The 27,715-nt window shown below is 39.2% G+C and overlaps 1 protein-coding gene across 1 annotated transcript in view; it reads left to right on the top strand.

The window, feature by feature from the left end:
* Positions 1 to 27,715, top strand: part of PRTG (protogenin) — a 93,641-nt gene that overhangs the window by 58,416 nt on the left and 7,510 nt on the right. Inside the window, exons 15-18 of the mRNA XM_009994540.1 lie at positions 21,477 to 21,572; positions 23,036 to 23,222; positions 24,775 to 24,902; positions 25,665 to 25,835. Coding sequence (XP_009992842.1) covers positions 21,477 to 21,572; positions 23,036 to 23,222; positions 24,775 to 24,902; positions 25,665 to 25,835 — 582 coding nt within the window. The remainder of the gene's footprint in view (positions 1 to 21,476; positions 21,573 to 23,035; positions 23,223 to 24,774; positions 24,903 to 25,664; positions 25,836 to 27,715) is intronic.

Genomic DNA, 27,715 nt, shown 5'->3' on the forward strand with positions numbered 1-27,715 from the left:
TACAGTTAATGATTTGCAAATGTTGTTGGGACTTGATGAGGGCACATGTGATAGGTGAAGCAGAATCAGCAATGCTAGTGTAAAATAGGTTGCAGTAACTGAACATGACATAAAGCAATATAAATATTGATCTCTTGTTACTACTTGTTTTTTGAGAACTGGCCTCTTACTTCAGTGTTGGTCTATGCAGTTACTTCTGTGTATTTTTAAACTGGGTTATTTAGCATGATATTCACCATGTAAATAGAATTAAATTAGCTGTTTGGATTCTCAAAACAAATATCCACAGTTTCACATAGACATTTGTTTGTGTTAAAGGTCTTGGCATTTATTTTTCAACAGTGGGCAGTTTCCTAGTCCAGTGTAAAATTCCATTATCACTTGAATTTGCCACAGGAACAGAGCCTTGGGTGCATACCATACATTTTTGCCTCTATTTTTAATTCTTCCTTTGCTTCCTCCTGTCTAGAAGGTTTTCCCAACAGAAAGTCTTTCATTGTGAGATTTGTTGAGTCTGCTGGTTCAGGTTCTGATTCTCAAATGTTTCAGAATAAGCCTGTTCAGAAGTTGAAGTGAGTTTTGTTGGTGGATGAGTTTGTAGGGCAACCTTCTTGCTGTGCAACAGCAGAGGGATTGGCAAAGCTTGAAAATTAAAACAAAGGCAGTGTCCAGAGAAGCTAATCCCCCCCTTTAAAGGTCTTCCAATAATTTTTTTCAAAGAGTACTTAACGCATGCACATATGCCTCTCTGCCTCAGTGTTGCTCGTACTCAGTGCTGTGCTAGGTGGACTGTTTGCCTGTCATAGCTCACGTTGTTTCCTGCTACATGGCAGGTAAGAAGGTGGAACCTATGCAAGAAGGGCAGTGACTCAGCAGTCTGCCACCTGGCTTCTCAGAGCCAGGAACTCTTCATAACTAGGTTGTAATGCCTGTAATCTCACCTGGAATCTGCATCTAGGGAGAATAAAATAAAATTAGCTTCTTATTTAACAAACTCAAGAAAGCATGATCGATTCTGAGGTTGTAGCACAAGAACACTGTTCTTCAAGCTACCTGGAAGGCTCCAAATCTGAACTTTTAAAATTTATTTTTCAGTTCTTATCATGCTAGTAATTAATTAAATGAGTTCCACTGCTTCTTGCAATATGTTATTGTGCCATTAACACCTTCTACGCTTGGAGGAAGGGGAGAAAGCAAGAATTCACTCTATTTATTCACCCTGCCATAACTGCTGTTGGGAGCTGTACCATGTTGAGCTGTGGTAGTTACAGTGAGGATGCACTTGGGTGACAAGGCTAACCTGGGGTCTCCATAAGTGCACACGAAGCCCTGAGGCAAGCAGGCTGTGGCAGGGATGTGTGCCCCTTAGGTGCTCTTTGTTTCTGTTGCATACAATATGATACTGCAGGAAAATAACCAGACACCTCAGGGGATGGAAAAACTGGTCTGTTAGCTTTGGTGAGAAGGCCTTGAGCGTGGGAGCCCACAGACCTTGGCCTTTGCCTGGTGGAGACCCTTTCCCAAGAGAGCCTGCAGCCCTCAGGAGCACTGAAGGCTTCCCAGGCCCTGGGGCACTTGGAGGCTGCAGGGCACTGGGCAGAAGCTGCCAAGTAATTTGGTGGCCATGAAATGGAGTGCATCTGCTTCAAAAATTAAAAAAACCTAAATTTTAATATATTTTTTTTTTTTTTAAAAAAAGGTTCCTTATTCTGCTGAAGCTTGGAGAGCTTGCAAGCTTTCTCTGAAAAATCTGCTTCTGTGCTGACTTGAGTCATCTAAGCTGTGCAGCATGAGGGGCATCACAAGCCCTTGCTGCTTCTCCAGGTGTTCCACTTTTACATTACCCAGTGGCATTTTCCCTGCCACAGTCTAGTTCTTTTGAAAAAATAATGAAATTCTGTCAGACTCATGTGATATACTCAAAAAAGTCTGATCTCAATCAGAAAAATTCCCTGAGCCTGAAAGCTCTTCCATGTCCTACCTCTTTCCAGTTGATGAGAGGAGAAATAAGGAAAAGTGCATTTCCCTGCTCTCCTTGACTTGGGCAAGGTGAAGAATTAGTCAAAGTCTAAATGACACACACATTTTGTGGCCCTGCATGGCACTCTCCTCTGAAAAGAGGGCTTGCACTGGAGAATTAGCTGAGTACCTGCTACACTTAGCATTCTCCCAGAGACTTGGCCTTCAGTTGTTTAATTTCCCCTGGATCTATTTATGTTGCTTTACAACCATGATTATAACAAAGCTTCAGTCCAGGGCAGCAAAGATGACAAGGTGGTTCTACAGTAACAGAAATTGAATAAAGGTGTGTAGGAAGAGTCAATGCAAAGAATTTCTCCAATTAAACTGCCTGATGCATGTCACTGAAGTATTTTCTAATAATTCTGTAGAAGTGCTCATGAAGTTTCTTAAAGCAGTATATATGACAGTCAGATACGACTCAGTCGTATCATTTGCACCATATTGCAAGTGGATATGCTAGAAAAGTGTAAATTTTAAAAACTTAATGACATCTTTGACAGCTTTGATGACATCTTTGTCATTAGGAATTGCAAATGCTGCAATATTGAGAAGGAATAGTGTAAGAGCATTAAATGTGTTAATGGAGTTATTTCTGAGAGCTTGGGCTGTAATTTCAGTTTTATCTCAGGTTTTGTTGGTGTCAAAATGTAGTCTCTCATACTTATAGGGGCGTGTCCCAAATTGTGATTGTGGGAATTAACACTGGTTTTTGGTTATAAGTTACTATTGAAATATAGCTTGGGATTCCCATACAGATTCAAGAGCCAGGCATTCTTACAGTTTCATGAAATGTTGTGAAAGAAACACAGATTTTCTCCCTCAACACTCTTTTTAAAAACTGTGTATTGTAGTTAACTGTTCTCTAATGGCATTCAATAAAATACAATCCAGTATTACAGATATACTTAATTTCTGTTTGAGGTATTTTATATCAGATCAGATGTTCACAGTTAATGAAATGTTGATTTCAACAAACCCCTTCTATGTTTAAAAAAATAAATCAGAAATTGCTTTAGTTCTTGATAAAGGTCAACTAAACCCACAGTTTTCTACCCTGGAAAACTAGAGGATAGCACTGTATTATGTGTATACTGTAGCCATTATATTTACATTGTAAGGTGGTGAAAAGTGTCTAATAGCTCAGTAGGTGACCAGGACAAATATTATCATTTATTTCCACTGTTTACAGCTGGGTCAGTCTAGTGTTTACTCATGCTGATTACATCCTTAAACTAAACCTCTTATCTGTCAGTTCTCCTGATTGTGTGGAACAGGCTTGCTACTACTACTTATCAGCCAAAACATGAGGGATTTGCTGAGAGAGAGGAGGAGGAATTGGTCATATTGCACAGTAATAAACCCAAGCCCCTTAGAAGCAGGCTGGGCATGTTTAAAAGCAAGCTCTTCCTCGGCCAACTGTGACCTCTTTCTCTTTCGCAGACATGGCAATTTATGTATATTTGTATTTAACCCCAGCTCTCGCCTAGTCCTGATAGGATAGTCTGCTTCTACTACATGTCAATAAAGAAGAGAGACACTTTCCTTGCTTCATAATCACGAAATCAAACCTGTGACCACTCTGAATGAGCCTGTCTGCCAAATCCAGATGTGGCATCTCTGCATATCGTGTTTTCCTTGTTTGTTTTTTTCTTTCAGGGTTTAAAACTGAAAGGAGAGAAACCCTTGTAGATTAAAAGAGGGAAAGGAGGGGGCTTTATTACTCTGAAACTTATTTTACCTGCAAAATATCAAAGCAAATGCTGCTTTTTATGAACTTTTACCTCTTTTATATAAGAAACCTTATTGCTTGTACAGGCTGTAAGTGTAAATAGAGATCAAACTGATTTTTGTTCTGTTTTTTTGTTGGACTTTACAAACTGTCATGTTTTGTTTCAAATATATGTCAGTGCTAGTAATTTCTCCATTTATGTTTGTAGCAGAGAGCTCCTTTTAGATTCGGATTTCCTGTTCTTGCTTGTGCAAGAACTAGGTTGGGTGGCAGAGTCAGGAGAGGAATCAAACTTCTGTCTTGTCCAGCGTTTCTGATTATGCACTTGTGGGTCCATGTGCAGCTTGACGTGTACCAGGACAAGCCAGCAGGGAACATCAGGAGGCTGCACAGTGCTAATATTCTGACATGAGCTGACCAGAGAAACTGATTTGCAGACTGACCCACTGGTTCATGCCTCCCTTATGGAAGCGAAATACTACACTGCTCTGAAAGGTTGATTCACTCAGGTTGTAAATTGAATTCTTACCGAGAATAACTGAAGCTGGAACTGAACTACGGCCCTTTGTTGGTGCTTATTAGCATGGCACCCATTCCAGCAACTGTGTCTTTGGCTCTGCTTTATTTAAGCACTCTTACACACGACTGAGCGGGAATCCGAGATAAATATCAGCTTGTGCAGAGCAGATTTGCTGAGGAGAGGCCAGTGAACTATCAGCTGCTAATGCCACATAGTTATTATGCAGTTCAAGTGCCACATCTCTAAAAATGTAGTGCTTTCCTTCCTGTGTAGTTCTGCAGTTATTTCTTGTGCGCTGTGCGATGTTGCAGATTTGTATCATAATTACATATTTTCACTTTTTTTCGTTCTTTTAAAAAAAACAACTTAGTAATCTATTATTTCTGATTTAAATTTGCCTCTATTAAAGAAATTGAATTGGTCAATTCTTTTTAAAATAACATCACAGTGGCTTCTGTCCATGTTTTCCTTTTTTTTGAAAGTAAATGTTATTTTCATACTGTTCATTTGTAGTGGAAAGCTTTAATTAATGCTTAATGTGTTTGTAAGTTGTGAATTATGCCATCAAGCCTCTCAATAGATTACTGAGTTAGCCAGTAATCAACTTCAGTAGGTGCCAGAATACTGAAATCTGTAACATCTGCATTAGCGGCATAACTGGTTTTGCTGTTGATTAAAATGTTCCATATGACAGACACTTGAAGAGGAATCTCTAGGATTTCTTTGCATTAACTGCAGAGTCATGAAATGGTTCTAAAAATAATGGTAAAATACTGATTTCTCTACATGCTAAGCACTTGATCATGTATCAGAAGGATGCATTCTTGCTCTCTTAGTCAAGATCTTTCAGGAACAGGTAGATGGTGTGTTGGGAGGATTGTCCAATATATTTTCATGTAACCTCCTTGAACATGCTCTCTGAACTGTTCCAGTTTGAACCCATTTATCTGGGAAAATCATCCTGACATCCTCATTTAAACATGCCCTGACTTTTGCAGTAATATGTTCTAAGTTCCCAAGCTAGTGGCTCTTTAAAGAGTAAGGATATGGTGTACGAGAGGAGAAATATAAGTGCAGAATAGATTGAATGATAAAGATTCAATAAAGACTGAAATACTTTAAAAAATAGAATGCTAAAACCAGTTAAGCCTGGCTCACTAAAGCAATAGTGGGAGCTGTCAGAATGAGGGAAGTTTCATTATTTCATGGGACAATGCCTTGTAGCAATTTTAGATGTAAAAATGTAAAGATACAGGCTTTACTAAGGCAACAGGAGAGATTATGTTTCATGAGTCCACTTGAGTATCATGGAGAGTTTTTGACTGTTTTTAGAGACTTTCTGTCTCTCTGTCAACTCTCCTCGTAACTCAGATGCCAATGTTTCTTTCAGAGCATCAGACTCCTTGTGTCACAATTTGAAGAACTGGAATCAAGGGTGCTGCAAAGCCTTGGAAGTAGGAGGGGGAGGTTTTTTTGAACTCTGGCAAGATAACTTGCCAGCCTATAGTAAGGCAAAATGTGTCATCTTCAAAGTGTCTAAAGGTAAAATTTTCAGTGGTGGGAAAGTAATTAGAATCTTGCAGGAAATGCCCTCTGCTGCTCTCTATTCTCGGGACAGAAATTCCACCATTTAAACCTTAAACCTGTGTGGGAATTCAGTTGGGAGATTGTGTCATGTTGATTGAGTAACAGTTAAGATGTATACAAATAGTGTTTCATTGTTCGTTTGCTGGAGCTGAAGGTTAAAATTTGCTTCATGAAAAGGACATACTGATCACTCTTTACATCACAAAAGTTGTAAATTATTTAAGATAAAACTCCTCAAAGTGGCTTTTGAAATGTTTCTAAGTATTACAAGGACTACATAGTAGTATTATACATGTAATGGCTAAAATGTAAGAGTGAATACAGATTTATTTCTTGGAGGTGGAAATTAAGCGAAATGTGTACCCTGTTTAAAGAGGGAAAAAATAACAAGCATTTCAGGAATGACCAGATAATTGTTCAAGTTTCTTAAACAAAACAAAATAAACCGAACTAAACAAACAAACAAAAAAACCCTGCAAAAACCATTTCAATTACTGCTATACAACCTTTTAAAATATTTAAACCGAACTTTAAATAGGGTGATTGTTTTGGTTGGTTTTTTTTCGTCTTTTTTCCTGAAATGAGAGAGAAATGAGCTGTCTCTGGGAGACAGCATTATTTAATTTGCTATTTATTGGACTTCATTAGTAAAATACTTAGGTCCTGGATTGCAAAGAAACTGCTCCTTGGAGAAAGCTTAGAGAAAACTCCTGTTGTAGGAAATTAAATCAACATTGTCCATTAATCATACTGCATGTCAACCCCCAGACCTCTCTCGATTGTTCTTGGTAAATGTGAGGAACCATTAGATGTGTGAGGTCCTTAAAGGTCTGAGTAAGTCAAAGGGGAAGAGTTTAAAAAAATGCCACCATTAGCACATGAAAGAGACTTCAGAGTGGACAGAAGAAAACATTTGCTGTACAGGGCTAGTTACATTTCTTTTCTTCCCCCCCCCTTTTTTTTAAAAAAAAAAAACCAACCCAAATCTTATTATTTTCTTCCTTTGTTAAATAACAATCCAGATGCTGTGATCAAAATGTTAACCTAATTTCTCCTGAGGTTTTTTAAATTAGCATTTTGGGGATCATGTTACCACTTGTGATAGTTGTATGGGAAAGGTAATAGAGGGGCTCTTTGCAAATTCTGTGTTAGTGATAAGTAAATGCACTTCGAAAGCTGAGCTAACATGTTTTCTGGTAGCTTTCCTGCCTTGAGTAACACCTTGGTTACACATTTGCCATGAAGGCATTGTTGCTAACAGAAGCATTTTTCTATTTTGGGAAAAGATGCAATTGAGGTAAAGCCTTTTTTTTTCTTTTTTTTTTTTTGTCCTCCCCAGGCTGCCTGGAGTCACACTTTTGTGGCAAATGAAGGGAGGGCATGCGGGAAACTGGGAAGAAGCCAATCTTGTGTTGGAAAAAGCAGCTCGTGCTGTGAAATTTCTCCTCCAAACTTGTGACATTTTTTTGCATCTGAGAAAAAAAGTTTAGTAGGAATAAGTTTTGCATGAAAAGTGTATTCCAGCATTTATACTGGCTTTCATGGTGGTTTTACCATTATCATAGCTGAATATTGTACCCTGACTCAAGCTGGTTATCATCACTAAACAAAAATACTTGTTACTGCGCATGGTTGTAGAAACTGGGACAATTCTTGATGCTGTTTGGTAGATCAGTTTAAGATGAGTTTTCTGCCTCTTGACTGTATCTGGTTGTGCTTACTGTGGCTCTTTGTGCAACTGACACATTTGTATATTCAGACAAAGGAGACATAAAATACTGTATGCAAATACATACTGGAAATGTGGGCAGTGTATCGGATCCCAGGACTTTTTTTTAAGGCAGCTGAACTGGAGATGTTTAGAAGCAGCAGGGTAGGACAGGGTATAGGGGGAAGAGAGGCAGATGGGTAGATGTTGCACTACTGTGCCTTGTGTCCTTGATGCCTCAGTGACAAACACTTTGCTTGGAAAACCCATAGCTGTAGCACTCCCTACCAGTTATTTGTGCTGGAAAACTTTGCTCAGGGGTGGCTTGAGTGTATTGAATCTGTGCACGTTATCCAAGCAGAGCAGATAGGTATGCATGGGCTGTGACTGGCAGAGTCCTGTCATTTATGCAGTGATAATCATCTCTCTCCTTCAGAAACGAGAGCCAGATCATGCTTTCAATCAACCCAATAAAATACCTGAATAAAAGCACCAAACCACTGTCAGGTTGTGGGACAGAAAAGTGAATTGCTTAGCATGATTAAGAGGACAGGCATGAGTCCAGAGTACTCTGGCTAGACCAGCAGTGCCTACACCTCTCTCTTTTGCTTGAGCCTCCCTGTTGGAAGATCTGCCTCTGGATGGTCATCTTCCCTCTTGCTGAAGCCAGGAGGGTCTCCCCAGTGGGACTCCAGAGCCTGTCTTTTCCCTGAAGCATGCTGCTTGGAGTGCTGCAGTGAAAATCCACTTTATTCATATTTTCACTTCCCTTTGTTATTTCTGCTAATAACATGCTGCGTTCTTCCAGTCATTCGTGACCATTCCAATGAGTTTTGCAGGTGGAAGTGTTCACTGCCCATCTTACAAACTGGGTGCCTGAAATGCAAAGAGAAGGGCCATTTTGTGGAGTTGCTCAGATAGTGATGGTTTAGATCAAGTGTGTTACTAAATCCCACAAGCGGGTGAGGGATCGGAGCTGCACATTTCCAGTTTTCATTCAGTCTATTAGAAAACAGCTCCCCCTTGAGGGAAACTTATTTTATTAATAAATCCATAACATCACTGTTCTGTCAGTGGCAGTTTTGTGTGGATAGGTTTGAGGTTCATGATTTCAGCAGACTGCATGAGATGAAACAAACCTGTGGTGCTGTGTTGCGTCCTAACCAGCTGGCCACAGCTGGGAATCAGTAGCTGGTTCTGCCAGCAGCTTGCTCTGTCACCTTGGAATGTCCTTTGGGTCCCAAAGTTCAACCAGGTGCAACTTGGAGCACAGTAAAGTAGCAAAAGTTGGCACTGGTAGAAGAAAGCAGTCACATTCCTTGTGTGCCTCTTTGCCGATTGCTGCTGTTCCTCTCTGGGCTTGCATTAACACTTGTGTGGTTGCCCAGGGACAGGGTGGAAGGTTGGCCTGGATGAAAAATAACTCAGCAAAAGAATGCTGTAGCAGGAGGGAGCGGCTGCAGGATGAGGGGAAGCAAGCTGGCTGCCTGCAGCAGCAGTGTTGGCTAATGCTGGTTTAAAATGCTCATCAGACTGCAGGCTCAACATAGCATTCGTAAAACTGAGTTAATGTTGGGAAACCCTTTTAATTGTACAAAGGAAGATAGCTAGCTAAGAGTTAAGTAGCTGTGTGTTTATTTTACTTAAGTAATCAATCAGTCAGATGGCTTTCCATTTTCTAAGTGTTGTATAAACTTCATATGCAGAGGATTTACATCAAGATAATTTTGTTCTCCCTTTTTCAATCAAGATAGTAATATAGCTTGGATTTAAATCTTGTATGCATTAAGAAAGATAACAAAAATAACCTTGATTATGAGTAACCTCCTACATTTACTCTGTACCTTTCAGCTTGTTAATACAATGTTTGACATATATTCGATGCTTGCTCTTTACAAAACTAATTAAAAATACAGCAGGTATGGTGAAAGATTGAAATTCCAACTGCTCTGTGGTCAAACATTTTGACAACAGCAGCATAGCTACCCATGAGGAGTGATTTTGTTCATTAATAAAAAAGTTAAAGAAAAATATTTTGAAAGAAAATTTTAAGCCAGACTAAATTCCCATTTATATAATTGTGGAAAATACTTTACACTCATAAAAAGCATTCCTGGAAAAAGGGACACAATCTGTGAAATTCTATTCCATGTTCTAAAAAGTTGTAATTTACATCATCTGCAGGGTCTGTCTATGGTGTTTTCAAGAATACAGTTCCAGAAATTTGGTCTTAATTAAGTAGTCTTCAAATCAGCCCTTAACATCTATTTAACTAAAAGCAATAAGAACATTAACTTGCACAGCTGCTGGCACTAATAGGGTCTGGGTAATCCTTCTGGTGAATTATCTGAGAAGAGCAGAGTCCTGGCCTGGAAAGGCACAAACACAAGATGCCACTGAGATAAGGTCTTAGGTGGAATCAGTGAGGAGATGAAAAGCTGGTATAATTTTGACAGAGAAGCAGATTCTCCTGGCCTTCTAGATGGGTATTTGTACCAAATTTAAGCTCACTGAAAGCATTCAAAATGGAATATATGTATGTAGCACATCAGGCTTCATTGCCTGGTGACAAACCATCACTTACTATGTTCTTTTAATAAACTTTTCTGTGCAAATTCTTACCACAAAACTCATTAGGAACAGTTCATGCCAGTGTGCCACTGAGTATCACAATGGCACATATTAGAGCAAAGGATGTTGTAGGGTCCCAGATACTTTTATTATAATTACAAATGGAAATTTTCTTTAGGTTTAGGAGTATCATAGAATCATACAATGTTAGGGGTTGGAACAGACCTCTAGAGATCATCAAGTCCAACCCTCCTGCCAGAGCAGGACCACCTAGGGCAGGTCAGAAATGCATCCAGACAGGTCTTGAAAGTTTCCAGAGAAGGAGACTCCACAACCTCTCTGGGCAGCCTGTTCTGCATGAATATGTAAAGACTAAAAATAACACTGCTCTACCAAACCTCTACGGAGGTTTTTCAGCGTAAGCTAAATGTAATTAAATTGAAAACCTTAGCTAAATGTCACAGATACACAACTAGTCAGGCTGTAGAGAATGAGGCATCTAAAGAGACAGTGAGGGAAAATTAACGTCACATTCATGTGTGGAGAGAGATACTGCAATGCTTTTCATGGCTGAAGATGAAGAGACCTGTGTCCTCATGCAACCACACTTCAGGTGAAATTACTTGCTGAGCTAAGGCATTTGAATTGAACTCTTTACAAGGGCTATTTGCTGCTTTCCCTGTTTCCTGGTTCATTAACCTGTGCAATTGGAATATGATGAGTTTTCAATGAATGCTTTGCATGACAAGTAGTGTACAAAGGAAACTTGATGCCAGCCTTTTTTAATGCATCTGGATTTAACTTCAGCAGATGAAGTATGAGACTTTTCATGTTAGAAGCAGTAACTATGTATCAGACTAACTGGCAGACTAAGGCAAATGTCAGTTTAGTAGATTCACTGAAAAACTTGCTAGCCTTCAAGGTTAACTTGACTCTCCACCCAGTATTCAACAAATGAGTGCTGAATTTTGAGCTTCATTAAGCAGTTGCTTTATTTACATCTGCAAAGTGTCTGATAATAATAGTTCAGTGCTCATACAACTGCATGCCAGCAAGCCTGTGGACACAGGGTGTGCAGCGTCTCTGTCTAGTAAGTGCACCACCACAACCTGATGTCTGACAAAAAAGGGATTGCTGTGTGAGCAGGAGCACATGTGGCCTGTGACACCTGCAATAACAGAATGTCCCACTGAAGTTTGGGCCTAATTATAGATGCAGCTGGATATAAGCTACGTAGCCAACTCTTGCCTTAAGAAAAATATAGCGGTGGTTTCCACTTGCATGTATTTTGTTTGTGTTCCTGTCAGGACTGACTTGTTTTACATCTAGCAATTTGAACGTGTTTTAGTGCAATTCCTTGTTGCCCTCTCAAAGAGGAGAGAGCCAGACTGATGGTTAGTTGCCTTACCTGAAACCTTTGCATCTTGCAGTCATACTTGCAAGAGCACAACTCCTAAAGCCTGAGATCTGAGAAGTCACCAACCACAGATGTTTTTGCAATGAAATTGTGCACCTTCTAGAAAGTCACTGTAGTGCCAGTAATGATAGATATTGTTTTCATTTTGCTGCACAAAAGGGTCAAAATGACATGGGGAGTCCATGACAGACCAGCAGAAAATGTTGGTTCTGAAAGAAAATTTATTTCATAGCTTGAGGGGAAAGTTTAGGCGCTGTGAACAGATTGCCTTTGTCATTGTGTAAAAATGTGTTGTTTGTGAGGTGATGCTGGATGTCAGGCAGTGCTTATGTATGGTAGGGCTTGGTACCTAAACAGATGTTAAACCAAACTTGGTAGAGTGCTCATTGTATTGTGTTTAGATGCATTTTTCTGGAAGCATTCATCTTAGCATGAGGGTGAGAAAAACTATCTGAACTTCCTATCTTCAACGCAGAAACACTGGTCTTCACTGAGGACATAATCTTTTTAGTCTCTTCCATCTAATAGAAAATAACCTTTTATAGCACACTCCTGTTTTAAGGATAGTAGCAGCATTTGAGTGTTTTGGGGTTTTTTATTGCTTTTGTTTTGTTGTGTGTTTCACCCCCCGCCCCTTATCCTTTACTATAATGTTTGATTTACTGTTTTTTCTCACTCATACATGAGGCCAGCTGCTGTATGTAAGGGAACCTTACATGGGCTGGCACCTCGTGTGGTGGCACATCTATTTGGACCACTGTGTGAATTCTCAGTGGATGTATCTGTGTTAGTAACTGGGGTAATTAAAGGGCTCTACGGTCTCCTTCGAACAGTCTTTCCCTCCCCCCTCGCTTTCCCTTTCTTCTTCCAGAGATGGCCTCTCTACATAATTCCATTAAAGTGATTGTGCTGTGAGGGGTGGGCTGAGGGGCAGTGCTCTCATCTTTCAAAGCAGGACCAATGAGCTATGTGCTTTCCACTGGGCAGCAACAAAAGAAAAGGTCCCTCAGAAGAAAAGACCAACACAAAAGATCAAAATTATGTGTTTGTCCAGGCCTCTGGTATTGCTTTCAAGTTAGCTTTGGAGGGCTCACTTGGAAAGTGGTGAGCCAGGCTAGTTAACATAAGGGTGTCTGCTAGTTTTAGAGTGTGATGTTAGAATAATATTGGAAGAGAGTGTTTTTTGTGTGCAATTTAACATTTCCCTAAAGAGCAAGAGAAACAGGGACTGATTGAAAACGTTTTGGGCATAGTTATGATTAAGGAAATCAAGCAAACTTAAAATCCTGGGGATTTGCTTCACTTCTTTAAAAAAGTTTAGAGACATTTAGGTAGTTCTCCCGTTTCAGTTGTCTCCAAAAGGCCAAACTGCTGGGAATTCATCCTGCCCCTCCAGGCCTCCCCACCCCCACCCCTTTTTTTTTTTTTTTTTTTTTTTTTTGTATAAGGCTGCTCTTGCTGATGGTGGGCAGTAGGAGAGGTGATGTTTTTACTGCAAGGGGGTGTGAGGTGTTGTTTGTCCTGGGGCCCTCCAAGGGGATAGTGCAAAGCTACAAAAGGGATACAGACCCTTTTCAGATTTAGATAAATAAGCGAGAGCCATCCAAAGCCGTGGAAAGCCAGACCATTTAGCTGGATCAATTCACATATGTCATATGTTCTAGTTTCTACCAAAATAAACTTTTACAATGTTGTACAAAGAACAAATTGCTTAGTTTCTACTTCAGTTATTTGGTTTGCAAAGGAAAACATGAGTATCACAGGCAGTCTTTGTTCCACCTAACTGTTCAAAGTTACCTTCACAGTGAAAAAGAAACCATGAGATGTAAAATGTTGGCAATTTGCTGCCTCAAACTATTTTAGTCTAATATTAACCAAGGTTGTTATTTAAAATGTTCGATCAATTGAAATTCCAACTCCTTTAAAAATAGAAGTAATTAAATATTATTATCTGAAGCTAGTCAGAATGCTTAGAAATTACATGCCCAGATCCTTGACAAGATTTTAAAACAATAGTAGATCAGGATTGCCAAACTGTGTTTATTTGCCTAGATCATATGTACTTGAGCAAAGGACACTTTTAGAAAAGAGAAATAAAACCCAGTACTGAAAATCTGAGTGGGAATACCTGCTTTTGAGAGGAACAGACCTGGATATCATCTTTCTGCTTCCCAGCTTTATGTTGCTGTTTGGCCTGATGCACTTCTCTTTGTCTCTTTTGTCTAGTTTATTTGAAATATATTTGCTTATTTTCCTAATAAGTTTCTGCTGTATTTACATTACATTGCTTCAAAAGTGCATTTTTAAGGATAGTATTTCTCAGTGCTCTTCCTTTCCCACCCTTCCCCCTTAATAATTCCCCTGGACCTCTGTTGCTTGGAGCAGACTTTGGCTAGCCCCAGATTCGATGTCAAAGGCCATGACCTGATGTCAGAGCAACCCATGCTGCTGGCCTCTGCTTTGAATAATTATCTGGAGTTTATTGTGTTGAGGGGACGGGCTTGGGGGCAGCGTAGTCACCCTGGCAAACCGGACCAATGAGCTATCCAGCCAGACCACAACTCAACAATGGACCCATAGCTTACACAAAAAATCCAACAGCACAAAAGATTAAATTAAAAATGGACATTTGGCCACAGGAGTTTTTTCTTTAAAACAATAATTATTTTTTTTTCCAGGCTTCTCAGTGTAGTGTGGTTTTGATACCTTTAATTGAAAGGAAGAATGTATTATTTACAATTTTGTAAGCTAGAATAAAACTGAAATACCTTTCTTATCCCCTTCTCCCAACTGTTAGAATCATCATACTGGATGTAAGTTCATAAGTTGGTTCTATGTTTTTGGTTGCTGAACTCAACTCAGAACATCAAACCACTGAACTTCTTTTTCTTCTAGAAATTCTGTGCAATCCTAATTCTTTTAGAAATAAGAATAACCTGCCCAGTACTTGTATTTCTATCAATATTCTCCTTCTAAAGTACTGAGAATGGGGATGTTCAAAACAGGTATGAAAGTATGTTCATTATCCAGACTTAATGAGTCACCACTAGATAATAAAATGTCCATTTTCTTTGGGCTTCCTTATCTTTTCCTCTCCCCAAAGAGGTTTTAGAAAGTCTGAAATTTAGATTTTGGGGTGCTGTCTCTTCTTATCAGGACTAAATGAAAGGCTGCTGGAAGTGGGCTCACTGTTCTGAAGGGGTGAGGGAAAAAAAAAAGTTCTTTCATGGTCTGACCTCGGATTCTTTCTTAATTTTATCTAGCCCTGACCTGTTGGCTCTGCTCTGGCTCCTTTCAAGGCCTTTGGAGCTTCACAAACATGCAGCAGCTGAAGGAAACAATGACAGGGCTTTTAGAGGTTACAATATTACACTCTCTTGTAACCTTGGCTAAGTAGCCTGTAAACAGATGCTTTCTATGAAGCATTTGCCAGAAAACAAAAATTTTGGCTATGTTGGAATCAGTAAACATGGCTCTGTAACAGTCTTTATTTAGGACTCTTCATTTTATATTCAATATAAGCTTTGGCTGAATTAACAGTTCTAGCATGTCTCGTATGTACAATGTGGTCATGGAACCTGCTGTTACTGGTTTTATTTATCTTTAAAGCTATGAATTCTCCTGGAACAGAGGAATCTTATGAAGATCAATTATCAAAATCTGAATGGGATCAACACAGTTTGGTCTAGCACAGAAAACTGAAGCTGCCTTAAGCTTAGAGGGTTTTAGTTATGTGATAGAATGGATTGAGAATGGAATTTTTGTTCCAGTGTGACTGGAAGTGACTTTTTAGTTCTTAGTAACATTTCCTAGAAGTTCAGTCTCTGCAATCTTTGTCATTTAAGAAGGAGGTAGTTGCATTAAAAAGTACTTCGCCAGCTGCCAAGTGATTAGAAGCACATTTTTGTTATTAGTTGTTTAACTTCTAATACAGGCATTTCAGTCCTTGATGCCTGTAGTTTTTCCAGCTGTGTTCATTGGAAGTGCATGAGGACACCATCTGGCAGTAATGAGGTATAACAATACCAGATGGAACTAACTAACCCGCGTTAGTTGGAGGGATGTTCCTTCCTCTCCCCATGCCACCTTTTTCACTAGGGAAATGTCTTCAAAACAGAGGACGTTCCCCTTCCCCCTTCGTCCAAATAATGGTCACTGCTACAACAGTCATCCCAGCAAAACCCAGGTTTTCAGTGGATATATTTCAGAAACCAGTAAGGGTCAACAGAAGCACCGTTTATTCTATTGTGGAACAATGCCAGATGGTTTTGCATGGTTTTGTGTATTTGTCTCAATGTTTTAGAAGAACTGAAGAACTGAGTTTGAGACAGTAGCTCAATGGAATGCCATGGAATACAGGAGCATACATTCTGGTGTGAGAAGATACCAACTCTTGTTGCTTTTTCCTACTGTTGTGTATGTATTTACTAGGCCATTTGTATTTTTGTGAGCTTTGAAAACTGGGCTCTGTATGTTCAATCAATTTTAACTAATAAATAGGTATAACTTGAACATATTACAATTTCAAGTTTTGGAAAAGAAAGACAGAAAATCTGAATATGAGTATTTCTGACTGACAGCTGCTTTGTAGTAGTAGCTTACTGAAAGAGAAATGGAAGATTTATGTAGAAGCAAGGCTAATGGCAGTAGTCAAGGATACTGAATAACTCTGAGCTGGTGCAATAAAATGTGGACGTTCCAATGAACTGTAGAGCAATAGAACTGCTAGTAAGTCATGTCTGAATTCTTTGTGATATTTTTGCAGCTCTCTCAGTTTCTTGTGTCCAGATAGATAAACAGCTGTGGTTCTAGCTCTATGCTGGGAAATTAAATTACTTGTCAAAAAAACAGGGTTGAGGCATCTGAGTGCACTGTAATGTTTTTTTTTAAGAGTCTGTTTTTACAGCATTAACACCAATAACTGCTATGAGCTTCCTGTCTGCTTTCTGAGAAGCTGGGCATAATCTCTAAAAGTTTATCTCAGGGATGTAGTAAGACAGAAAAATACACAAGTAAATCTTGATCATCTGAACTCTTACCAAGCTCCAGCTTCTGAATTATATAGTGTTTTTTCCAAGTTATAATCCATGTTTTAAATGATAGTTCAACCTAATTGTTTTGCTCATACTTGTAGTATTTAGCTTTGCCATAGTTTCACTGTAACGTGTAGAACCTATAAATGGGCTGGCAAAACAAAGAGAAGGCTCCCCCGTGCGTCTTGCTGCTGAAAGACCAATCGGGGTGAATCTGCTGGGCTCACTGCAGGTTTTTACGGGAGAGTGCGTGACAGGATATGGGATTCCAGAGGAGAATCACCAGGGAGCCCTGACCTCCCAACAAAAACTGCCATAGGAAAATGAGACTGATCCTACATAAACTGAAAAACAGTGACTTTTGGGACACTATTTTGATAAATAGAAATTAATATAAGGCAGATTCAGCGTTTCCTACTCTTGTTTTATAGGAGTATAATTGTCAGAAGTGAAACTTGTGCCTTTGAGCGAACTATTACTTGTGTTTTTAGTAGGTTTTATTTATATAAAAATGGTACTGTGTGAAGCTTATCACATCCAGCCTATAATGTCTTTTTAGGCAGTCTCTGTATACTCCAGAGGCACTCTTGTAATAAGATTTATTAATTAGTTCTAGCATGTTTATATCAACATCAGAGCCAGCCTCTTGATTTGTACAAACAGTGTAGTTTTTATGTCCTTTCCACCAGCTGATTCAAGTAAAAACAATAAAAATGCCCATTAAAAGCAGTAGGTGCTGTGATAATTTTACAACAACCCAATACCAGCAGCACTGAAAAAAGCCAAACCAAAACAAACTGCATTCACCAGAAACAAATTAACATTAAAGAATAGTTGGTAAATAGGCTACAAAATTATTCCTGTTTACCTTAGATCGGGGAACAAGCCTTCAGTCACTACCCAAATACTGGCAACTGCAGTTGCAGTAGAATGAATTGAAAGGACTCAGTGTTACCAGCTGTTGAGAGAAATTTTGAAAATGCAGAGGTGAAATCTTGATGTGAAGTTTTTTACTTAAACAGAATTTATGTGTTTAATAGGTTGAGTAAATCACTGTGCCTAATTTGTTTCTGAATAGCAGTGATCTCCTGTGGAAAGATGTGTTACTCCTGGGTCTGTTCAGAGCATAACTGATGGCTTCAATCCTCACTTCTCTGATTTCTGAGGCTCTCCAGCCTCCAGTGCTGGGATGGCATATGCTGAATGTGAGACTGTTAGCCCCCGCAGGTGGCCACGCCACCCCCCATCTTTTATCAGTGATTTATGTGTGAGCTATTCAGGGTACCTAAAGATAAGAAAGTTCCTGAAGTTTTTCTCTCCAAGGGTATGTCTGGCTTTGAATGTTTGATCCAGCAGATGAACTCCTAGATGAAAGAGTGTATGCCATGTTTGTACTGGGATTGTTGTTGAGGAGTGAGTCACAATATAAGTCTGTAAATGAAACTAACAATTGTTAAAAATGCTCTAAACAGAGCCTTCTTGAGACAGAACAGTATTTTTTGCCACTTCAGAAAACAAATAGTGTGCAAGTATCTGTTGGAACTGGAGGCAGATCTTTAGTTGTTGGTTAGCTTGTTTTGTGTATGATGGAGCTCTGATCAACATGGAACAGCATCTCAGTAGGTATTTTGAATTGGTCTTTGCTACTGTTACACATGTCATCTGTGAAGCACGTTTCACATTAATCTCTTTCACTTCTCAAAATCTACTGCCTTGAAAATTCTTCTGTATTCTCCTTTTTAGATTACTTTAACATTTAGGCTTTTCTAGGTCAGTACATGATGCAGCCCTCCACACTTGCTGTTTCAATTACAGATGCCAGCAGATGGTTTTTCAACCAAAGAAGCAGTAATGTGTGAGAGCTTAAAAACTTCCAATGTCACATTTTGATTGAACTAATTGGTTGTGTCCCGGATTGAAAATAACCTTGTTTAAGATGGTAGAGGCTAGGTGAGACACTTCATTTTTAAACAGGGTCTTCTATATAAAGGCCATTATTTTTAAAACATCTTTCATGATACAAGAATAAGATGAATGGTATTTCATATTTCTAAATGTAGAGTGTTAAAGACACTTAGAAATAAGATTTTTAAAATGTGTTTTTTTGCAAAGATGTTGCAGGTTTGGTTTTTTTGAGTTTTTTTGGTTATTTCTGTTTTGTTTTTTGTGGGAGTTACATTTTTGCCTTTCTTCCACATCCCATTATTCTTTCCTCCCCAATCAAGTGTTAATGAGGAATTCAGGTTTAAAAAAAAAAGCCATGAGGATAAACAGACCTCACAGGCTCCTCATTCAGCTCAGCAGGGCACTAGACCTTAGCTATTCTTCATTTCACAGTGAAAATGATGAGTTCTGGGTGACCACTTTCAAAGGGCACAGAGTTTTTGAAGGTGCTTGGCAGGATGATAAATGGCTGTGTCTGTCATCCTGTGCCTGCGGAAGTGCAGCGGGGGTCTCTTCTGGAGAGACTTGGAAAGAAAAAGATGGACTGTGACACTTGGCTGGTTGGATGCTGACTGTGTGTGTGGAATCTGTTCAGGGGTTGTGAAATGGTACCTGAACTCAAGCTTTCTCTAGGAATGGATAGGAGAATTGATTACTGTAACAGCCTCCAAAGCATAATCCTAATGAGATCTTAAAGATGTCTTGGTGGCCTCTTCTATACATTTTGGCTTTGTTTTTGAACATTTCAGTTTTACACTGACCATATGTATTCTGACCACAGGTTAAGAAGCCTGGCAAGATATGTATTTCTGCTTTTCTGAGGTGCCTGCTGTAATCCACCTCAGCAAGTCACCATAACTTGATTTTGGTGTGTTCAAATCACTTGGTACTTTTGAAGTGCAATTATGTTTTTGGTTGGACTCAGTATTTTTAAATGCATCTTCGCTTCACATATCTTTTGTTTTTTATAGGTTTTTAAGAGATTGCAATGATTTGCTTATATCTTACTAGCCTTCTGAATTTTCAATATTAAAATTCAGTATTTTCTTTTACCACATGCTTCAGATTATTCTGTGTGTTTGTGTCCATCTCCCTTCTTTTCTGTAATTATATTTTGTTGGGTAGGAACAACTGATGTTGTTTGTTGTTAAAGTGATATTGTAAAGTGAAAAAAAAACAACCTTAAAAGCAAATGAGAATTTTACTCTAATAAAAAAATATATTTTGACATTTTGTTACTTATATTGCCTGCTTGTGATGTTGAGTCTATTTGAAAAATGGAAATGGGCTCCTCCTGCCTATTCTACGATTAGTATTAAACTCATAAAAAAAAATACTTTAATACAAAATTAAGAGCCTCTTTTTCTTTATACTTAGATTTTGGTGAAATAGTCTTTTAAAAATGTGCATAGAGAAGTAAGCTCTTTTCTCATTTAAAGTTGATGTTGGTAACTACAGTGCAGAAAGATTGTCTATTTCAAAATAAATGTGAGAAGATGTTACAAATTGCATTATTATTAAATGACTATGCTTTCTTTATGGAATCATCAGTTAAGATTGTATCGCTGGTGCCAAGACTGCAGAGGGAGCTCATGATCTGATGTGAACTAAAGTCCTCTGTGGTGAAGAAACTTCAGGGATTTGTATTCCTGCTTATTTCCTTAGAGAGGCCATGTCATGTCTCAACTAAAATGAGAAAGAGTAGGTTATTTTGAGAAGGGATGATACTGTTGTATTTTAGGGCAAGGAAAAAAGAAAGATCAGCCCAGTTCTAAAACATCTATCTAGACCTTCTGAAAAGCTTAATAGAAAGAATACCTTCATGCTAATAGTGAGGAAAATGTCCTAATACCTACATGAGTACTGGGGTGTAGGTTTAGCTGAATCCAGAAGAGCTCATACGCACCTGTAGTGAGCACTACTGCCTTGCAAATCATCATTGCATGGAAGGGATTTATTGCAAGTACCATGGCAAGGGGAGGTACTGCAGAGCAGCAGTGCAGCTGTCCTGGTGGTCTGCAGTCCTGTGTGCACCCCACACCATCTCCATTTACAGGAAAGCTCAAGGTCCCTTTCTAACTCATTTCTCATTAATGATTTTTCACTTGGATCAAGGCCAGCATGTTGTTGACAGAACTGAGAGAAGCAGCAAACTCTAATATAGGTCACCAAAGACATGGCCAGAAAAAGTGAAATAGGGAGACCCTTCAGGCTAGGAACTGTGACCCTTTTAGGAGTGTCAGAACCAGCTTTCAAGAAATTCATGGAAGTGGAAGTTAGGCAAAGGCATTATTGACCATAGTTTCACAGTGTATCTCCTCTAGGAACCTGGACTCAAAACATTTCCCATGTCTTTGCTGGATGCTCTCTTTCTGCTTTGTTTCGATTGCCCTGCTTCATTACAGTCTGCTTATCCAGAAATAAATGTTGATTTCTGTGGACCTCATGCTGTTTGTTTTAACAAATCTTTATTAGAGACTGAAAGCACTTTCAATACTGTGAATAATACTATTAAAGCTAGCTCTGTAGCTGTGAAGGTGTGATTTAATTACAGATAAAAATGTGATATTTGTTCTTTCCCACTGATTTCTGTTAAAAAATTCTCTTTCAGGCTATAGGAAGCAAGACAGGGAGATATGTGACTGATTGTATTGCACTTTGGGCAAAGATTCATGGAAATTCACAGGGCTGGAGAAAAAACAGGCTTCCAGGTTCTTTAATATGTGGGTGGTGGATCACTGGAACAGGTTGCCTAGAGAGGTGGTGGGGGCCCCATTCCTGGACACATTCAAGGTGGGGCTTGATGGAGCTCTGAGCAATCTGGTGTAGTGTGACATGTCCCTGCTTACTGTAGGTGGGATGGACTAGATGACCTTAAGAGGTCCCTTCCAACTTATTCCTTATTTTTTTGCTCGAGTCTAATTATTCCTTTTCTCTTTTTGCAGATCCTAGAAGAAAATATCATGTAAGGCTGCTGGCATATAACACTATGGAAGAAGGTTATCAGGCAGACCAAACAGTCAGCACTCCAGGATGTGTCTGTAAGTGTTGTAGGTGCACAAAGAATTTACTAAGAGCTGAGCTGTTTCAAGGTCCCAGCAGGTCTGTATTTTTAACCTATAAATAATGAATTAATTCAGTGTAAAACAGAGAACCAAAAAGATCATATCTGTGGCAAGTACTGTCACATCTAACATCTGGTCATCCCACATCTGATACAGTCTCCTGTGTTCATGAACTGCAGCTCAGGAAGCAAGATAAGTTACCAAGCATGTTTTCCTCCTCTATTGGGTTGTTGGCATCATCCAGCCAGTGACGATGTATGATGTACCTTATGAGAGATTTATCTCTCTCCCGTGTCTCCGTTTATAGTTTTGACTTTGTTTTTGACTAAATGAGTGGGACTACAGAACTAATGTGTAATATGTGTTGGGTTAGAAGGGATCTTAATAGCTTGAACCATATTCCTGGGTCTGAATACCAGGTAGTGCTGGGTAGGGGCAGTTTTGAATCTAAACCTGTGGGCTCAGACCTGTCTCTTAATCTTGCCAGGATCTATATACAGTTCATTAAATAGTTAATGCTCCTTTTTTGTTTGAAACAGCTGTCCGTGATCGCATGGTGCCACCGCCACCACCCCCTCACCACCTGCCTAGAGAGGTGGTGGGGGCCCCATTCCTGGACACATTCAAGGTGGGGCTTGATGGAGCTCTGAGCAATCTGGTGTAGTGTGACATGTCCCTGCTTACTGTAGGTGGGATGGACTAGATGACCTTAAGAGGTCCCTTCCAACTTATTCCTTATTTTTTTGCTCGAGTCTAATTATTCCTTTTCTCTTTTTGCAGATCCTAGAAGAAAATATCATGTAAGGCTGCTGGCATATAACACTATGGAAGAAGGTTATCAGGCAGACCAAACAGTCAGCACTCCAGGATGTGTCTGTAAGTGTTGTAGGTGCACAAAGAATTTACTAAGAGCTGAGCTGTTTCAAGGTCCCAGCAGGTCTGTATTTTTAACCTATAAATAATGAATTAATTCAGTGTAAAACAGAGAACCAAAAAGATCATATCTGTGGCAAGTACTGTCACATCTAACATCTGGTCATCCCACATCTGATACAGTCTCCTGTGTTCATGAACTGCAGCTCAGGAAGCAAGATAAGTTACCAAGCATGTTTTCCTCCTCTATTGGGTTGTTGGCATCATCCAGCCAGTGACGATGTATGATGTACCTTATGAGAGATTTATCTCTCTCCCGTGTCTCCGTTTATAGTTTTGACTTTGTTTTTGACTAAATGAGTGGGACTACAGAACTAATGTGTAATATGTGTTGGGTTAGAAGGGATCTTAATAGCTTGAACCATATTCCTGGGTCTGAATACCAGGTAGTGCTGGGTAGGGGCAGTTTTGAATCTAAACCTGTGGGCTCAGACCTGTCTCTTAATCTTGCCAGGATCTATATACAGTTCATTAAATAGTTAATGCTCCTTTTTTGTTTGAAACAGCTGTCCGTGATCGCATGGTGCCACCGCCACCACCCCCTCACCACCTCTATGCGAAAGCAAACACCTCATCTTCTATCTACCTGCACTGGGGAAAGCCTGCCTTCACATCTGCACAGCTCATCAACTACACAGTCCGCTGCAACCCAGTGGGGCTGCAGAATGCTTCTTTGGTGCTCTACCTTCAAACGTAAGTGCAGCTCTACTCATGAGTCTTGGTTTCCCATTTCCAGATCCTTCCCACTCAGTTTCTACTCTGTTCTTCCTGCCTTCTCTTAACTGTAACAGATTTTGTCTCCTTTAGAGGACTGTGTATTTTGCCTAGTGGCTGCTAGTTCTGTTTCTTGGGTTATTTAAGATGTGTCTGCATAATTTTCTACCTCTGATCTTATGTTGAATCCCTGGACAAGATCTTGAATTTTTAATGGCTTTTTAGCTAAGTTGAATTTAATTTTAAGCTCTTCTTCAGCCAAACAAAACAAATTATCTACCTCTTGTCTGGGCAAAGATGAGATTTAGTCCAGTGTCTGATTTTAAGACTGGAAACAAAAATTTTTGAGTTTTGAGGGCCTGAACATGTTGTTGTGGGCATGACACATTCCTGAGCCCCCTGTGGAGAGAAAGCTAAGTAGTACAGCCTGCTTTTCAGAGAAGAAATACATGGACCACATAATAGCATGACAGGGAAGAAATTCTGCCTGGGTTTGGTGGTCAACTCTCTGCCAGGTGGTGCAGGGGCAGACTTTGCTCCGTTGTGACTTCCCATGGTGCTGTTGAGCACATCCATACATGTGCAGCCCCCTCAATACTTGGGTTTACTCAAGCCTTCTAAGTAAGAAAAATGCTGTCTTGAAAGATAGTTTCCATCCTAATATTGATGGTTTTGCTTTCTGTGCGAGGATGAAACTATTGCAAATATTGGTGACTGCCTTTGCAGTATAGATTGAATACTAAATGAGATTTCATAAAGCAGAATCTGAAGGGTGACCCCATGTTAAATTGAGATTTAATCTCAGTTTAGGAATTATCACCTGGCATTAACCATAGTATATATGAAAGATACCCACCCCAGAATCAAAATAAAGCAGAATGTCTACAATTGACTTAGTAATCTAATAGTAAATTGCAATATTATAATTCATATAATGAAATTTAAATTTTATAAATTACCAAATACTACTACAAGATGAGTAGGGGACATTCATATTCTACAGAGATCACCTAAATGTGAGGTGATAGAGGCTATAAGTGGAAGGGGAAGTTGCACTCATAACCTCTGTCTGTTCTGTGGATAGAGAATCAGGTCCAGGAAAAGCCCAAGGAGCCAACAACATGTGCCTTTCAGCTGTGGTGCTGGTTGTAGTTTAAGTGTTACTCCAGCTGGAAGCATAGTGTCCTTGGGACAAATGTGGAAAGAGCTAATTTTGGGATACATCCTGGTGATCTGAGCAATAATATTCTTGGACTTGCTTGTGCATCACCTGTCCAAACAACCTTAATAAAAACTTGAGCTCAAGTCAACTGACAGCAGACAGAATATCTTCCAGCCAGCTCCAGGGTTAGTGCAATTACATTTTCAGGTAGACAGTGCTGATGGACCGTGTGTCTGGGATTGAAGCAGTTTGTATTCTGTTGAACTGACAGTGAGGATCTACTCACAGTGACTGAGAGACAGCATTTGAGTTTGGGATCTTCAAGTCAACTGCTGCTGTAAAATGTATTTTATTCATTCGTCTCTACAGGTCAGAGACTCACATGTTAGTTCAAGGTCTTGAACCAAAAACCATGTATGAATTTGCAGTTCGGCTGCATGTGGACCAGCTCTCCAGTCCCTGGAGTCCCGTAGTCTACCATACTACCCTTCCAGAAGGTAAGCCACTAGGAGAAGACGACAGGGTTCTAAAAGGAAAGCTCTGAAAACTAAATGGCCTGAAAAATTGCTTATTAATTTTAAGCTGACTGTAGGAGAGAGAAACACTTTCCTCTGAGATACAGATCTAACTCTTCTTGTTGAGAAGCAGAAAAATGCTGTCAGGAAGGTCTTTCTTTTGGAACTTTGAAATTATTTTTCAAAATCTATCTAAAATCAGTGAGAATTTTGATATAAAATATCATATGCTCAAACCATTAACAACCACTGAATGGAAATAAAAAATTAAATATGTATTGTAGAGGCATGCTTGATTCACAGACATTATGAAAACATGTTTTCAAAGCTAGAACTTTTAGAAACTGCAAGAATATTACACATCTACTGCCCTAGCTGCTGGTTTGCTTTTTTGTCAGCATGGTCAATGAAAATAAAAAACTTCAACCTTCAGTTTCATGGTCTCAGCATTGCAGTGTTTGGGATGTAGGTTTTCACAGGGTAATGATGTGGGCTTTTGTCAGTAACTGTTTCCTTCTGGAGTTGAAGGAAAAATAGAAAATTTGCTTTTACAAAATCTAAGCTATTGACAAGATCAGAGCTAAGAGGAGATTTTGTTCTAGAGGAGCAATATGTGTTTATTTATATGTTGTTTATCTAGGATATAGGAGTAGCCATTAGGTCTGCACATTCAGTTTCTTTCAGAGCAAAGTAATTGCGTGTAAATTAGGTTAGCCTAATAGCATTGTGTTACTGTTCTCACAGCACCATCTGGCCCTCCAGTAGGAGTGAAGGTGACTTTGATAGAAGATGATACTGCTTTGGTTTCCTGGAAGCCACCTGATGGTCCTGAAACAGTTGTTACACGATACACTATCCTCTATGCATCCAGGAAGTCTTGGATTGCTGGAGAATGGCAAGTGTTGCACAGAGAAGGTAAACTAAAATCACAAACCAGTGAACTGGACAAACAATGATGCTACTAATAAAATACTTTGTTACTTTCAGCTCCCTTGGACTACGATAAGAAATAAATTTGTATAAATGTTCACATAAAAGTTATTATTATTATAGAATTATTCTCATGGTTGTGATGAAAATATGTTAAAAAACAATCCAAAGGTTGAGGGGAGAGGGACTGTCTGTGTTGCTCTGGAGCTCAGTGTGTGCATGTGAACCAAAATGTCTCATAAATCTAATTACATCCATCTTAGTTCTGTTGTAACCATGAATGTGAGGGTTTCATTTTGTAAATGCAGTCTTTCAAATCTTAAGTCTCAAAGATGCCCCTCTCTCCAGAAATAAACTTTAAATGTGGCTATGTGGGTTTATATGTTTCTTTCAATCATTGCCAATCCAGTTAGGAATCAGTCATACTAAGTTGAAACATTAAATAGCTGAAAGAATCAGTGATGTAAAGTTGTAATATTAAAGGACCAATTTAATATTAATTTTTACTTACTAAAAAACCCAGCTTTTTTAAATTTTCAGAGAGCTTCTATTTGAAGAATAAATCTTGTCATTCTGGTGACAATAGGCTGTATTTGTTGTATACAGCAAAGTGACTGCATTGCTTTCAGGTGTGCATTTCAGCTCATCCATGACTCTGAAACTGAAGAGCATCTTTTATCATAAGTATTTGGGTTAGTAACTGTAAACATTCTCATGTGTTCTCATACTGAAAGTGCTGGAGAAAATAAGCAAATGGAGGGCTATAAATCTCAGTGTATTACGGTGTCCATCAATGTTAGAATCACTAATATTAAATTTTGACAGAAATATTGAGGTTTGAAGCATGGTATTAGATTCAACATCTTGACATGTTAGGACAATCTGTAATGCTCTTAGTTAAAGTATAGATGAAAAGGCCTGTGAAAGAAAAGGAGTATGTACAGGTAAAACTGGGCAAATACTGTGATAGTCCCATGACAGTCCTTTCATAGGTGATGTGATGCAGGAGCAGGGTTTGGGGTTTTTTATGCATTTATTCTGATGAGATTAGCTAACCCAGTGCAATAAATAGCATTGTTTTGTCTTGACGTTTAAACTTGTTCTGCAGAAGAAACTTGTTCCTTTCCCATACTTCCTCCCAGGACACCTCCCCCCCCCCCAAATAAAATTAAAAAGATTAAAACCCCACCAAATCAAAAGCCAAAACCCAACCCTAGCACCTATAGAAGTCCTTGCATAGGCTTTAATCTATGCATGTAAATTTCTACCCATCCACCAACTTAAAACACATCCCCGTCATTTTACTGAGCTTTTGTTATCCATGCAGACTTAGAAAATACAACTGCAGTTTGTTGCTGGCTCATGGTGAGGGTTATCTTCCAGCCACCTCCCCTCATCTCCCTACTTCCCTTCAAGGGGATCACAGAAGTTACAGCCTTTATACACTTGCTGTGCAGTAAATCAGCACAAAGTGCTTACTTGCTTCAGTGATGCAGCAGATTTGAAAGGAGCTGGTGGGAAAGAGCCTGTAATATTGAAATGTGACCTTTCGCCCTTGCTGGTGCTAAATATTGCAGATTCTTTGCTTACAGATTCCTCACATTTTACTTCAAATGCTTTCAGCTAACGGGTGCTTTTTATGGAAGAGCTGAAATAGCTTTTGAAGTAGCTCCCATTTTGCCAAATGTATAATCTTTTCTGTCAACACAACAACCTATTTTTTATGCTTCCATGATACTGTAAATTCTGACTTAGGAAACTGATTTTAAAGGTTGAAATTTAGACTTAAGTCTGAGAAAGTGAATGGAATATATGAAAGAGAACATGACAAAGATTTGGTCCTGTAACTGCCACTACTTAGGGAA

This window comes from Chaetura pelagica, unplaced genomic scaffold (genome assembly GCF_000747805.2).
Source record: "Chaetura pelagica isolate M959 unplaced genomic scaffold, ChaPel_1.0 scaffold222, whole genome shotgun sequence".
NCBI lineage: Eukaryota > Metazoa > Chordata > Aves > Apodiformes > Apodidae > Chaetura > Chaetura pelagica.